The sequence below is a fragment of the Anguilla rostrata genome, chromosome 7 (genome assembly GCF_018555375.3).
Source record: "Anguilla rostrata isolate EN2019 chromosome 7, ASM1855537v3, whole genome shotgun sequence".
NCBI lineage: Eukaryota > Metazoa > Chordata > Actinopteri > Anguilliformes > Anguillidae > Anguilla > Anguilla rostrata.
This window is the reverse complement of record NC_057939.1, coordinates 17,627,221-17,642,306: the sequence shown is the minus strand read 5'-3', so window position 1 is coordinate 17,642,306 and position 15,086 is coordinate 17,627,221. Positions and strand designations below refer to the sequence as shown.

At 43.1% G+C, this 15,086-nt stretch overlaps 2 protein-coding genes across 5 annotated transcripts; both read left to right on the top strand.

Annotated features, from left to right (window-relative positions):
* Positions 1-137: 137 nt before the first annotated feature.
* On the top strand, positions 138-7,094 carry ccdc77 (coiled-coil domain containing 77). Of its 4 annotated transcripts, none has more exons than XM_064343371.1 (12): positions 138-338; positions 1,046-1,107; positions 1,378-1,564; positions 1,980-2,122; positions 2,747-2,843; positions 3,325-3,388; positions 3,550-3,644; positions 3,733-3,881; positions 4,146-4,386; positions 5,154-5,279; positions 5,841-5,993; positions 6,414-7,094. In XM_064343371.1, the coding sequence occupies exons 2-12, from the start codon at positions 1,070-1,072 to the stop codon at positions 6,558-6,560; spliced, it is 1,440 nt and encodes a 479-aa protein (XP_064199441.1). In that variant the 5' UTR covers positions 138-338; positions 1,046-1,069; the 3' UTR covers positions 6,561-7,094. The 4 variants fall into 4 exon arrangements, with proteins under 4 accessions (XP_064199441.1, XP_064199444.1, XP_064199443.1 ...); XM_064343374.1 differs by lacking the exon at positions 138-338 and adding an exon at positions 637-691; XM_064343373.1 differs by lacking the exon at positions 138-338 and adding an exon at positions 717-740.
* A 1,267-nt stretch (positions 7,095-8,361) lies between these two features.
* Positions 8,362-15,086, top strand: hdhd5 (haloacid dehalogenase like hydrolase domain containing 5). Its single transcript, XM_064343357.1, has 8 exons — positions 8,362-9,018; positions 9,983-10,186; positions 10,450-10,562; positions 10,909-11,002; positions 11,214-11,247; positions 11,424-11,598; positions 11,897-12,085; positions 12,402-15,086. The coding sequence occupies exons 1-8, from the start codon at positions 8,902-8,904 to the stop codon at positions 12,814-12,816; spliced, it is 1,341 nt and encodes a 446-aa protein (XP_064199427.1). The 5' UTR covers positions 8,362-8,901; the 3' UTR covers positions 12,817-15,086.

Below are 15,086 nucleotides of genomic sequence, written 5' to 3'. Positions count from 1 at the left end.
TTTTGTAATGGCCCGCCTACGTTCTTCAGGGACGTTTTTATCAGCCTGTTTGTGTTCACACATTTCACAGATAAAGTTAAGCCTAAAATACATTACCCAGAGATCTGATCGATTGTTCTTTTGAGTTCCTGAAGCGAGTGGTGTTATGGGAAATGTTCACTTCCGTGGCTATCAGTGTTTGAAAGACATCTGTGGTACTTTCTGGGTTACTAACTCTCTAGTTCGCTAGCTAGGAAGTTGAAACAAAAATTTACAAACATTTAACAGCCATTATTATTTTCAGTAAAACAGATTTTATATTTTGCGAACAGAAGTCCGAAATCCGAAAACTTCATTAGGTGAGTCAGTATTATCTTTTGATTTGACTGACGTTGGCTTCCATGCACTGTTTTATTTTGGTGTGGATATCGATAGGTTTGCCGTAATAGTTCGATTATTCGTTTACTAGCTAACGGAAGCAGAAATGAATGAATAGCTGCCGTGAAATGTCTAATTGGCAGCTTTATGCTTTTGCATTTGGCAGTTTGAACAGCCCGCCGAAAGCGTCCAAATAACGTAACTAAGCAACACCGGTATGGGAGAAACAAAATAATCTATCCCAGAGTACATCGATGGATTTGATTTCTTGAGTTCCCTGTTGTGGCGCACACGGTGTCCTCAAGAGATTACAACCTGTTGTCTTAATTAGAAGGTCATCGGTTTGTCTCCAAAACGATCAGAGATCCGCTCTGAAATATGCAGTGAATATTTTTTTGGCTTTAAAATATCCATCTCGGTAGTTTACGGATCATGTCTAGATTTACTTGAACATGTTTTAAGCCGGAGTGCACATAAATACCAAAGGTGATCTTGTCATGCATGTTCAACATCTGTACGCATTACGTCCTGTGTCGTGTCTGCGGATTCTCAGGCAGCACCGCAAATGCCTTTTTTGTAATACAGACAGTATTAACTTGGTCATAGCGTATGCTTTGTCTTAGTGTCACCTGCTTAGTTGGAATTATGCGGTGCATCTGCACGTGTGATAATGTGGCATTTCTCTCAGGTTCTGGAGGATTTCATTACGCTGATGGATTCCTCACCAGGAAGAAGCAGCGGCCCTGACCGGTTTGTTGTTGTATATTTTTATATTTATTTTTGTTTGCTTTCACGAAGACTTAGCATTAGTGATTTTCCGAAGTTCACTGTATTTTTGTAGCACTAATCGTTCAACACCATGGGTTGTAGTGTAAACAGCATGCATTCATATCTACACCTCTAGGCATGGACTATTATCATGGCACTCCTAATAGAACACTGAAAATGGCTCCCGCTTAACATGTGGAACGTGTGGGTCAAGTAAGACTGAAACTGTAACCAAGGATCCTCCTCCTCTAGGACTGATTGTGACACCCCTGTCCCGGACAGCGACTCCCCCCTGCCCCCAGTAAATGAGAGGCTGGCTTTCTTGCGCCCATCGCGGGAGCTGTTGGAGTTTTACAGGCAGAAAGTTGCCCAGTTTGATGGTGAGCATGTGGAGCTGCTCCAGATGCTGGAGAAGTACAAGGCCACATCTGAGGACCAGGTACTTGGTGGGGACAGGTTTTGATTTACATCCCTAGTCAAGTCATAGCTGTGCATGCGTGTGTGTGTGTGTGTGTGTGCAATCAAAGTGAAATTAATTCTCAGAACAGAAAATTTACTGTAATAGTTCATACAACATTGATTATTATTTGTGTTTGCATCTGTATTTGGGTTAGTCCAGGGGTCTTAAACTCTTGTCGTGGAGGACCACAGACTACTGCTTTCTGTGATTTCCTTTCAATCAGCACCCAATTTAGGCCTTGAAAGTGAGGTGTGCACACTCTTCAGCCAATCAATGACTTAAGGGCTTAAGTGCAGGACCGCATCAAAAACCAGCAGACATGGTGGCCCTCCGGGATGCGAGTTTGAGATCCCTGGGTTTGTCCTTTTACTTCACGCTGCATGTCTGCTTCCAGCACAAGCTTCAGTGGGAGGTGCGCCAGAGGGAGAGTGAAATCGCAGAGCTGCAAAAGGCCCTGAGCGACATGCAGATATACCTGTTCCAGGAGAGGGAGCAGGCACTTAGGCTGTATGCAGAGAATGACAGGCTCAAGATCAGGTGCGTTGGCCCAGCCCCATTCCCATTTACCCCATGCTGTTTTACTTTTCTTACACATCCAAAGACACTCACAGTTGGAGTAAACTCCATAAAGAAACATTTTGTGATGCAGAGATGGGTCAAGTCTATGGTTGTTGGGTGAAGTCTATAGCTGGTGGTTATGGCATGCTCTTACGCCACCTGGGGGCATCTGTGGCCGTTCATATGATGCTAACATTAACTAATTGGCTGGCTGGCTGGCTAGAGGCTACAGAAATAAATGGAGGATCATGAAACGGAACAGGTGCAAACATTTATAGCCCTTATCTTTTTCTCAGTATAACAGATTGTGTAGTTATCGAGCAGCGAGTCAGTGCTATCCTTTGAGTGCCTTTGCAAACCGGCAAAATTAATAAACTTATTTCCAGTTCACTGATTTTATTCTGGTGTAGGCTTGTAGTCTAATTCACTTTGATGATTAGTTTGCTGTTCATTACTTTGATGAACACAGCTTGCAATAAGAATAAAATGTAAAGTGATCCCTTGATAAGTGCGAAGAAGAATCGCCTCCCATGTGCAGTCCTGTGAAAGGGGTTTGCCTGTAGAGCTCACCCTGGCTTCAGTACTTCTGTGTCCCTGATCCAGGGAGCTAGAAGACCGAAAGAAGATACAGCACCTCCTGGCTCTGGTGGGTCCAGACGTTGGAGAGATCACTTACTTCTACCGGGAACCCCCGCACAAGGTGAAACATCTCTTCCTTCATCACCTGCAACATGTTGCAGTATACACAGCAGGTTTCCACAGCACATGCTTATGTGAAACAACATGCATGGGACCCCAAGTGACACAACCAGTTCCAGTTGTTTTAATGCATTCAGGGGTGAGTCCCACAGCCCCTGTGGTCAGGCGTCTCAACAGGGGAATGCATAGGTTACCCCCCGCCCCCCATTCCCTGCACCTCATTGCCCAATAGAATGATGCCTGTCCACAGGCAGCCTGTGATCTGCAGGACCCGGCGGTGCAGTACTCTAGCTAGCAGAATGTAATGGAAGCAAACAGCTGACTGCATAATCCCAAAGATGTGTCTGCTTGTGTTGGGCTCTCACAGCTTTACAGAGGAGCATCTGTGCTATCACAGTGATATTAGAGCCCATGGTTGCAGTTCTGAGTTCCATCTTTTCTTAAAAAGGAAAATGATCCCTGTTCCTCTGGCTGGGTTTTAGGTCACCATCCCTCAGAAGAAGCTCCAGGCCAGCAGTCGGGACCCAAAGAGGCCAGCAAGAACAGGTGGGCCGCCACTCATCCGCTGCACGCACCAGCAGCGAATGAAATGTCAGATCTGCTGGAAAAGGGCGGCCTGTGCTCTCAGCCACGTTCAGCCGGAATAAACTGGAAGTTGATCTGTTCCCCATCTACACTTTTGCAATACTTATCCCTGTACCACTCAGCTCCACGCAAGAAAGCGGCCAAACCAGAAGTGGGAGGAGAGACTGCAGAGTCCCCGGAGCAATACAAGAGGGACAACCAGACCCTGATGCTGCAGGTCCGAATACCCGCGTTTTGCTTTCTAATGGCCGCTTCGATGACCTCAGCGGTGTTAACGGCGGCGTGCTGCTCTGTTACGTGTCCAGGTGGAGGCGCTGCAGGCCCAGATGGAAGAGCAGACCCGGCTGGCCAAGGAGCAGGTGGAGTCCCTCCTGGAGGACCGGCGCATCCAGGCGGAGGAGGTGCAGGTGCAGCGGACAAGAGACGAAGAGCGGGTGGCTGCTCTCACCGACAAGTACGTCCGTACGCCGCCTCCATGACCACACTAATCAAACAGGGACAAACGACAGTTCCTGTAAATAAGAAAGTTAGAGACAGCTGCGATCTGGGTAGAAACTGGTAAACTGTTGTGTGAGCTAAACCATTCTTGTGTAAACCGAAACTCCCTATGGTATATTACCCTGCTCATAACTTATCGAGGCTTAATAAAAAGAAATGTCAAGTGAAATGTTAGAACATTTTTGTGAAAATGGCTGCCGTTGCTGTGAACGTCCCTCAGGCTGCATCGCACGCAGAACCTGCTGTACGACAGCACCAAAGACTTCCTGCACCTGAAGTTCGAGACGCGAGCGCAGGAGAAGAGCTGGATGGCCGAGAAGGACCAGCTGCTGCAAAAGCTGGACTCCTATCAGGAGAGGCTGAGGGGGAGCCGGGGGGGAGTGGGGGTCGGAGACGGAACCTCCCGCATTGCACCCCCCGTGCCCAAGCAGTCCCACCACGCCCGTCGGGAGGAGGTGAAGGTCGGTGTTCAGTAGGGATGTGAATGTTGGGCAATTTGACAATTGGATGTTCTGTTCTTGTTCTACCACCAAGATTGGATATATAAAACCCTCCTTTGTTTCCAATTCTGGCTCTTTCTGTGTAAATGGTAAATGGACTGCATTTATATAGCGCTTTTATCCAAAGCGCTTTACAATTGATGCCTCTCATTCGCCAGAGCAGTTAGGGGTTAGGGGTTAGGTGTCTTGCTCAAGGACACTTCGACACGCCCAGGGCGGGGTTTGAACCGGCAACCCTCCGACTGCCAGACAATTGGTCTTACCTCCTGAGCTATGTCGCCCCTAAATGATGATTCGCTGCAGAGAGATCAGCATTCACTCTTCAGCAGCATCGGCAAAGCGTAAAAATTGTGAAATTGTTGGGGTGTTAGGCAACTGTTTGAAATTGACAGGCATGTCAATGCTGAACCAGATAACCAATGCGTTGTCTCATGACAGAACATTTCACTCACACAGTTGATCTCGCCTATTTTTCCTCCCTGTGATTAGATATTTTCAGGTGTGAAATTTGTGGAGGTCCCTCAAAGCAGCACCGGTGCTGTCCCAATACTCAGATCAGTCAAACTTTTCCATCGAGTCGCATTTAACAGGGAAACGGCAACAGGAGAAATGCTGATGCAATTTTGTTTTTTTGTTTTTTTTGGCTCTGATAATGCCTAGTGGCGTGTCGCAGGAATATGAAGAAGAAGAACGGTGTTTGTGACCAGGCAGCCTCTTCTCCTCCTCAGGTGCTGGAGGAGGAGCTGAAGCAGGCCCACCGGCTGGCTGACATGTACAGGGAGCAGTGCGTCAGCCTGGAGGCCGACCTGGCGCAGATCCGGGAGGAGGGCGACGTGGGCAAGGAGCTTTTCAAGGTACCGCGTGTAGGAGCCACTCCACACAGTGTACGTGCTTGTGTGCACTTGCCGGTCCTAAGATTGAGTGGTGGTGCCCAAATTGAGCATCGGTTTTGGCAGCCTTACCCCCTGCATTCCCCCCAATCACCGGGGTTCTCACAGGTCCTTGAAAACCTTGAAAGGGCTTTAAACATTCCGTACATTCAGTATTCAGCCAGTCCTGAAAATTCATGGCTAAAACTGCCTTCAGCCAGTATGGTCCTAGTCTGCCAGAGGCCGTGAAGATGGCAGGGAGTGTGGACAATTCTAAGAGAGAACTCAAAGAGTGTTTCATTGTGTCTATCTTATGTCCTTCTGAAATAACTTGCCTGCATGCAACAGCACATGTACTGTCCTGTAAACAATATACATGCATACATACTTGTTTTGTGTCCTGAAATTTATCTTTATTTTATGTCAAGCGCTTTGAATTGTATCTTATGCATTAAAAACATAGATTAATTGACTGATTGAAGGTTTCAAACATGCTTTGATTCTCCCAGTCCTTGTAACCTATACCTCCATACTTTGTGAGTCCAGGAGCGTTCAAGTAAGGTTGCGAAACGGCTCCAGCTGATGACCCAGCGGTACGAAGCCCTGGAGAAGCGGAGGGCCATGGAGGTGGAGGGCTTCAAGACGGACATCAAACACCTGCGACAGAAGCTCAAAGACGTGGAGAAGCAGCTCTTCAAGGTCAGGAGGGTTCAGTATGGAGCAGTACACTGCTTCCCCTACCACAGTCCCGAGCCATTTTGTTGACCCTGACATCATTTTTACTGGTTTGGATGCATCTATACTGTAGAATATGAGGCAAATGTGTGATCTGAATTTTCAGAGATGGCCTACAGAAATGTGCATCATGGATTTTATTGACTCCGTCTATTCTCAGCCGTGGCAGTTTGTAATTAGATGTGTATGCAAGCAGAATTAATATACCATTTTTGATTATATTGATGTTTTCATCATTTCCTTTTAATGCATATTACTTATTTAATGTGGAGGTAAGATGGTACAGTCACTTGGCAGATTGTGTGTGTGTGTGTGTATGTGTAAGTGTGTAAATAATATATATTTTTTTTAATGTTAATGGCTGAAATCTTTATTTTTCTTTAGGTGGCACTGAACGTGGGGCCAGATCAGGACTTGGCGATCCTCCAAGAGGTGCGGCAGACCGGCTCTCGCACTAAGAAGGTCCAGGGGGAGCTGAGGACACTGAAAGCCAAGATCTATGGACTGGAAAATGAGCTGAGATACTGCTGAGAGGCTGAAGCCTTACCGTTCCATTTAAAGGCTTACACTGTGCTCAGAGATCCATACCAGTTTTTGAAATGCATTGTTCAAAATGCCAGTTACAGTTCTTTTTATAATGATTCAAAATTATGCCTTTGTGCCAGCCCATTTTTATTATACGCCGTCCATTACTATGAAGCGAGTGCAAATGTGGTAAGATCAGAAGCCATCAAACATGTGACACCTGAATGATTCTAAGTATTCTTCACCGACAATTAGGTTTCAGGAAGTGTTTGGAGGGAATGTTGGAATGTTGTCCAAAATTATTACTTTTTGTTTGAGAAACGCTGCAAGATACGCAATGCTGTCTATGGTGTAGTAGAGATTTTGACGCAAGACAACTTGTTCAGAAATGACCTGGAAATTACAGCAAATGCACCTTTGAACCATTGTGACTGAATTGACAATGTGGAAGTAGCGATTATACTACTACGCAATGTCATTAACTTGAATGTATTTGTTTTTACTCTGAAGTTATTTATTAAAACATATTTTTAAACCATCCATGATTGTTTCAAAAGGAGTTCCTGTTGGATTGAAAGCAGGGTTTTGTTTATGTACATTTCAACGTGTATTAGGAAAGGTGATTTCTATAGTTTAATGCGATTGGGGAAAATCAGTGCAATTAAATATCTCTAAATAAGAATGGGCTAAAACCAACCAGTTTGGCTACTTTACAGATTCCATATATATATTAAAATTGTATTGTAGTATAATTATCAAACTTTCAATTTTCTGAATTGGCCTGCAGAAAAATCAAGAATTGACTGGCAAAAACTCCTCTGCATCCGAATGCACTTGAAACAAAATGCAGTTAAATATGTAATTGTAAATCTCTATTTGGCTGAAGTACTTACTGTTATTTTCTGAGGGGATCTAAAAGCATTTTTGTCATGAGAAACTTCATTGGCTTGTCTTATGGCTATCCTGACATAACCACAAAAACACATAACACTCGTGCTGAGGTATAATCAGTCATAGATTCAGCGTACCAATTTTAGGGAGAATCCAGTCAGATTTTGTAGGAGAATAAGCATTTTAAGTGTTTTTCAGAAAATTCGAAACGACATAAATCACAATATGAAAGAAATATGAAAAAAAAATTCTGGTCCTTGGGGGAAATGTGTTCCTCTTCAGGAGAGTGACCTACTGTTCGTTCCTAATTATTTAATTCTTCGGCAAACAAAGCAGGTGGGTTGGGATTGTGAATGTAAAAATATTGTCATATGAAGAATAGTGCCATCATCTGGCCAATCTACACTACTAGGTTCAGTAAGCCTTAGGCATAACAACTAGGCAACTAGGAGTTATTGGGGGGTCAGACCCCAAAAATTTAAAATTCTTCAATATTTTCAAAAAAAATTTAAAAAATAGGGTTCCAGCATATGATGGAAGCTTTAAGAATTTTAAAGAATGAAATGTGATTGTGGCCTTTACAAAGTAGTGGGGAGCTGTTTAACTTCCAGTGTAACTCATGAGCAAAAATGTCTACATAAAAGCTTTAAGTCTACACGTACTGTAATACATTTTCACTGTTGAACACAGCAAGAAAAGACTAAAGAAAAAATGGTTTAAAGTCCGCGAATGTTGATGCAATAAATAAAAGTTTGGTGTAACTGCCAAAATGATTACATTTCAAATTAAAGCTCTTTGTTATTGATATTTGGTAGATATATAGGGCTTTAACAAAATGATCTCAAACGCGCTTGTGCGAAGATCTCTGTCACAGAAGAAACAGGTGGTCGGATTCTGCCAATCACACTCAAGTTTCCGTACTAGCCGGCCTGCACGCAACAACCGCTGTAGAAAAAATGCACATGGAAAAAAGCATTTTGAAATCCGCCGTGGAAATCTATGGCGGAAGAGGTCGTCGCTTGCTTGCACTTGCGCACTTCTAAGTATGAACCGGCTAACGTTTCCTCAGCAGAAGTGAACATGGAAGACGCTTAAACTCAATAGTTAAAAACAAGCCGGCTGATCACGTTCTGCATCCCTTTTCAGTGTTCACTAACCGGGCAGGGTTCTGAATAACATGTGTGATCGTAACGATTAATTTAGCTATGATGATTTGAATTGACTTTAGTTGACGGTCGATCATAAGTAAATGACTTGTTTTCAGTTTCATCTTCACAGAAGTGATTTCTAATCTGGCCATTCCGGCTATAGAAGCTAATTAGAAGCATGCTAACGGGCTGACTAAAGTTAGAAGCTGGAATCTGGATCGATAACAGGCTATAACTAAAGCAACTTGCTAGGTTACTGTCACTGCCACCGGTCTCTATCGTTATGTTAGTTATTTCATCTGGAAGAAATGGCATCTAGGTTGAATGTTTTTAAAGTCGGATGGCAGGTCGTAAAATCTGTCAGTTTTGGACAAAGGATTCCACGCAGATGCTTGTCATCAACAATTCCACGTCGTCATAATCATGTAAGTAAATGTTATATGGATCTCGTTAAAGTGGCCAAGTCTAACGTTGTTGTTTTACTCTTATAACGTTAAGTTAGGCTACATTATCAGGGCTTTACGCTTGTCTTGGAGGCTCACAGGGTCTACTGGTTTTAGTTGCAACTGAAACACTTCAATGAAAGTTTATTGCTCAGTAACTCGTTTGACTTCGTGGGTCTGAATTTGTTGCTGAATTATATATTGTAAGATGCTGTCAAACTATAATTAAGTTGTTCCGTTTAAAATTGTAGGCCTCGAAAATAGCACTGTACTGTGACCAAAGCAACAAGGTTCATTTAGTTAACGTTTTAGTTAATTAGCGTTTACTTGTTGTTTTTTCTCGAGTTTACATAAGTAAAAGAGCAATGTTTATCTGATCATCTGTTGTTTCCCCGATAGTTGCATTTATGCTGCATCGTACCCACTTCCATACAAGCTACTCCCCACTGAAGTATTGAATTAGCCTACTTATTTTGTTGCAAAAATTACATTCGGGAAAGTGTTTTCCTGAGTTATGTCATCTATTTTCCCATTTCTTATTTAACCTTCTCTACAACAGCTGTAGAAGTTTAAACATTATTGCAATTCACTTTGGAAAATGCCAGTAATTATTGTGTGTTAGAATTTTTTGCTAAGATATTGCATGGGTGCTTTTTACATACATGGATGTTTGTTTATGTGCTGTGTGATTTTCATCTTGTTAATGTTTAGTCTGTCAAAAGGCTTTTGAAAATCTTTACATTTCGCAATAGTAAAATATACATAAAATAAGTAGCATGGCTCACTCTTAACCCTGACAATAGGCACTGAAAACACAACACTCTCTAAATGTCACATTTTCTTTTGTGTAACAGCTTCAGGTTGTTGGTGTCCATGTGAGAGATGAGCTTACTTTCTCCACTTTGTGTTTTGAGAGTTCTTCCATTTATTTACTGTGTTTTGACAGGGTCAGCCGTTGTTTGGGTTGCTGTTTGATATTGATGGGGTTTTGGTCCGTGGAAGGACACCTATTCCTGCTGCTAAACAGTGCTTCCAGAACCTAGTGGACAGGAATGGCAAGTACAAAGTTCCTGTTGTCTTTGTGACCAACGCTGGGAACTGCATGAGGCAGGCTAAGGCTGAGCAGCTGTCTCATCTGCTGGAGGTAGAGGTGAGCATCACAATGGTGAGGGTAGGGGGAGGGGGCACAGATGGTCGCCAGATTCTCCAGATGTACATCCACGTAACAAATGTCCAGGGTTCTGTACCCTTCACGCGTGAATGAACGCCATATGTTTTGTGTGTTGGATTTGAGGTTTATTGTCAAGAAATGAAAAGGCACATTTATATTTGCTGGCATCATATTTATAATAGAAATGGTCTACTATCTTCATTCTTCATCTGGTTTTGTTTCTTTCTTGTTCCCTTACCCAGGTTTCTCCAGACCAGGTTATGGTGTCGCACAGTCCCTTGCGAGTCTTTAGTCAGTTCCACAACATGTGTGTGCTGGTGTCAGGCCAAGGCCCAGTGCTGGAAGTGGCCCAGAAGTATCCTCCTCCGTCATTTTCCTATTACAGACTCCAGTCAGTCTCTCCACTGACCCCTGCTCTCCTGCCGAGTTGTGTAATGTGCATTCCATGTCATACTCTGTTCTGTTTTTCCACAGATTTTGCATTTGTCTTTGTCCCCTCTTTTGTCTGTGTGGACATCTGGGCGTGATGATGCTAATGTGATTGCAGATGCATTCTGTCAAAGAATGTTGCCTTCCTTTTTCCTCCTTTTCCTTCCTTGCTTTGATGGCTTGCTTAGCCGTTGCACCTTAGCCATTTTATTTTCTTGGGCGGGGGTTTTGGCTTTGTGTTGTTTTGGACCTTAACTCATGAAATTCCACAGTCTTGGGTTCCAAAATGTAGTTACCGTTGATATGCTGCGGGAAGCCTATCCGCTCCTGGATGTTGTGGACCACCATCGCCGACCCAAAGACACGGTGCTGTATTTTTCAAAATGGCTAGTGCCTGGGCAATATAGATTTTAGTGTTTTTACTGTGTTAGACATGAGTCAATGCTATTGCGATTCTTTGGATGTACAGTAAGCTGCCTTAGTAAGGTTAATTGCCGCTGTAGGCTATGCCTGCACATTGTATATGAGGCGCTGTGTTTGTGGCCTGTATACTAATACTCATTTGTCATGTTCTCAGGTGCTTCAAACCAAGCACTTGCCTCCCATTGAAGGTACGGTTTTCCCTTGTCCACTATAATCTTGATTCCTTTTGAATTTTTTATGTACTGTAGGTCAAGAAGTTGCTCAGCATTGCAACTGGCCAGCAACTGCATCCAGTTTACACTTTCATACTAGCCTACTATTTGCTATCCTTACCTTACACTCTTCTATGACTGTATATCATCAGCGGTGATTCTTTTTGGGGAGCCAATCAGATGGGAGACCAACCTACAACTTATTGTGGATGTGCTTTTGACCAACGGGAAACCAGGGAACTCTGTGACATCACTGAACTACCCTCACATTCCTGTGCTGGCTTGTAACATGGACCTCATGTGGATGGCCGAGGCCAAGAACCCCAGGTCAGATTAAATCTCTGTTCACTTCATGACCATAAAAAGTATTCATGCACAAATGCATTCTCTGTCTGTTTCTTGTTAATAATATAACATTTTTGAGATGAAGAAAATTAAGCAGCATTACAATTTAAAAGCGCATCTCTTCAAGTTGAAATATCATATAGCAAATCTACAAGTAAACTGATGCACAAGTGCACTGCGCTGTCCTGGCTAGAACAACGCCTTATACCAGCAGTGGGCTGAAGAGAACAGGACTCTCACAGAGTCCTGGGCCTCTGTTGTTTCCCTTGATCCTCCCCAGGTTTGGTCATGGAATGTTCCTTGTGTGTCTGGAGAGCATCTATAAGAAGATCACAGGGTGCAAACTGAAGTATGAAGCTCTGATTGGAAAGCCAAGCGTGGTCACGTACAACTATGCCGAGCTGCTGGTCCGGCAGCAGGCAGAGAGTCTGGGCTGGGCAGAGCCAGTTGAAAGATTGTACGCCATTGGGTGAGTAGCTGCATGCAGAGAGAGCACACAGACACTGGGGGGCAGCATGGATTCTGTCAACATTAGTCCTTAAAGGGTAAGCGCCTCATAAAGGCATCTCCCACAGATATTAGACAATTTCATTTTAATCTAGAGGTTTTTCATTAGATCAAGCTGAAATTGTTGTTAGTATGTCTTTAAATTTGACAAATTGATCACCGCTGATGGAAACACCAGAAGTCATGCCAGAAAATTAGGTCAGAGTCGTACCTCTGCAGCCTCTTGTGGAGCCAGGATTTCCAAAGAATACTCTGTTGTGTTTGCTTGCTTTTCAAAGGGACAACCCTATGGCAGATATCTATGGTGCCAACCTGTACAACCAGTACCTCCAGGCATCGCGACAGACCCAGACGCAGGCTCAGATGAAGGGTGGCCTGGGTCAGGCTGGAGGGGTGCCAAAACAAAAGGCCGTGGGGGAGGTAGAGGTGACTGAATATTTGAGTGCCAGTGTCCTGCGTGGGGAAGGGTGTCTGCCCAAAGCTTGTCTCTCCATCCTGGTGTGCACCGGCGTCTACAACCGGGACCAGCAGGACCTGCCGCCAGACCCTATGCACACGGTGACGGAGCGCATATTCCACGGCCACCGTGACTTCCGCTTCGACCCCAGCCTCACGCAGCCCTCCTTCATAGTGCAGGATGTCCGCGAGGCCGTGGAGCTGGTCTTTCAGCAGGAGGGCTGTCCTCTGGAGTAGAGTCCCAGACCCAGCACTCCCCAATCGCAGAGCTCTGCATCACAGGCTGTCTTACTACCTGCCACTGTGCTGAATCCCAAGTCCCCTACATCACCCTCACAAACATCTTTAAATCTGACGGCGTCTTGGTTTTGTGTGCTGGGATGCCAGATACTTCTGACCGCTGTCTTTTTTTATGTGCTTTTATTATCGGTGCCTTGCTTACATTTTATCAGCACTTTTCTTATGATTTCAGTATATTTTAAACCAGTATTTCTTGTGCCTGCCTTTTTTCTGGTCAAGGTCAAGTGCACAGCTGCCTCTCGCATCAGGTGAGTTTCAGCTGCCTTCTCCCTTGTAGGCTCACCTTCCTTAGCAGGACCTTGGGAGGGATGAAACGTTTTAACTGCCTGTTCCCTTCCAGCAGGTCTACAAATGTACGGACTTCATATCGAGGTCAAAGCTAATTACTCATAATACCCAGATCAATTTGCACTGTCGGGGGAGACAGCATGGTGGGCACTTGTTAAATATAAATATGAACAGTAGATAATTGATAATTGTGTCTTCGGTACATTTTTTTGCTTAAATGTACATTAATTTTTCAACCAATCATAGTAATTTGCAAAATTATGGAAAGAAATTACTTGGCTGGACTAAATACAGATAATGCATGTTCAACAACTGTCATAACTTGTATAGTAATGTCAATGAGCTAACAGCTTGCTCCATAAATAGAAATTGAAATAGGTTTACCAATGTGTGGAATGGCAGACTAACTTGACATTTAGTTAATATCGGTTTTCTTTGTTTAGTTTTTTCTGTGTTTTGAGGGACAGAAAGCCGTATTTGGTGCTTGTCTAGGTGCTAGGTGCTTAACAAATAGATTATTATACGTTATTGTCATTCTCGATGTGAGGAAAGGCAAATCGGCAGGACTGGGAATGTGTGTCCCAGGGTGATGGTTTTTAACTTCCTGCAATATTCTACTCACTGCCAATAATGCTGGTAAAACCTCAGGCTTTGGGGGGTGGGGTCCTCTTATGAATGAAATTGATCTTTAGACCTCATGTATTTTAAAGTGGACACATTGATTTTAGAGTCTCGGTACCACCAAACCACAGTATAGATCGGATCCCTATCAGTCCTGCTGTGTCAGGGTAAGGTCCTGTGGTGTTATTTTTCCTACTGATGGTACCCAACCTTTTTACTGAAAAATCATTTTTGGAATCCAGGTATATGCACTTATCGGTGCAGTCAGCTCCATGTCACCTAATAAGAATTGATTAAATGAATGTGACATCACAGAAGATTAGTCCATAAGTCAGGGACCCTGCCCCCTGTCCTTGAAAAGGATCAGACTTAGTTTATTTGCAAATACATATGGAACCTTTCACATGCAGAGAAAAACATTTCAGGTTTGGAAAGTATGTAATATTCATGTTACTGCAATTTAACAGTTGCATGTCATTTCAAAAGGGACATGATTCAAGGTGAAATTGGTGAAGGGATATTTATGATGTTAAATGTTGCTTGAGTGGGGCCTTTTATAGTTTGTAATACTTCATTTGTTTCTATATTCATTATGGTGTTGTGTTTTACTTTGTTGGCAACCTCCAAGGATATGTTTACCCGAGGTAGCTTTTAATATCACTTTAAATTTGAGGCATGAAATGATGGTGTAGTTGTGGTTTAAGAGTCTAGCACATTATTGAACAAGCTGTGTCTATGGTTGTCAAAGACAAACTCTTCCAGATTTAACCAAAACAAATATTATGAACAAAACCATGAATGCAAAAAAAGAACTTTCTCTGCAAGCACTGGGTTTTATCTGTATTGATATTTTATTAAATACATTTTAGGAGAAATTGTGAGAGAGACTTGCTTTACATTTCCTCCTAGCGTGGCTCTGCCTTTGGGAAGTGCAAATATGTGTTATGAAGGGCAGTCCTGGGTTAAATATGTGTTTTAAATACTTTTAAATGGGATGCTGATAAAATTGAAAACACTCCTGCAGACCCGAGACAGAGAATGTTACCAAAACGTACAAACTTAGGAAAGATTTTCCGAGTACTAGTGAAAGCAGATGTTTCTTTTACATTCTTTATAATCTGTAGGAATTTATTTGTTTGTGGGCTAAATATCTCATATTAAAATTTCATAATTATCTGACCTAGGTTGAATGGAGGGATGATGTTTCATTGGTATCATGTCAGAAATACTTTTCATATTCCCATACCATTGTTTTACAAAGTAATGGTACAAAAATAAAATTGATTTATAAAATCCGA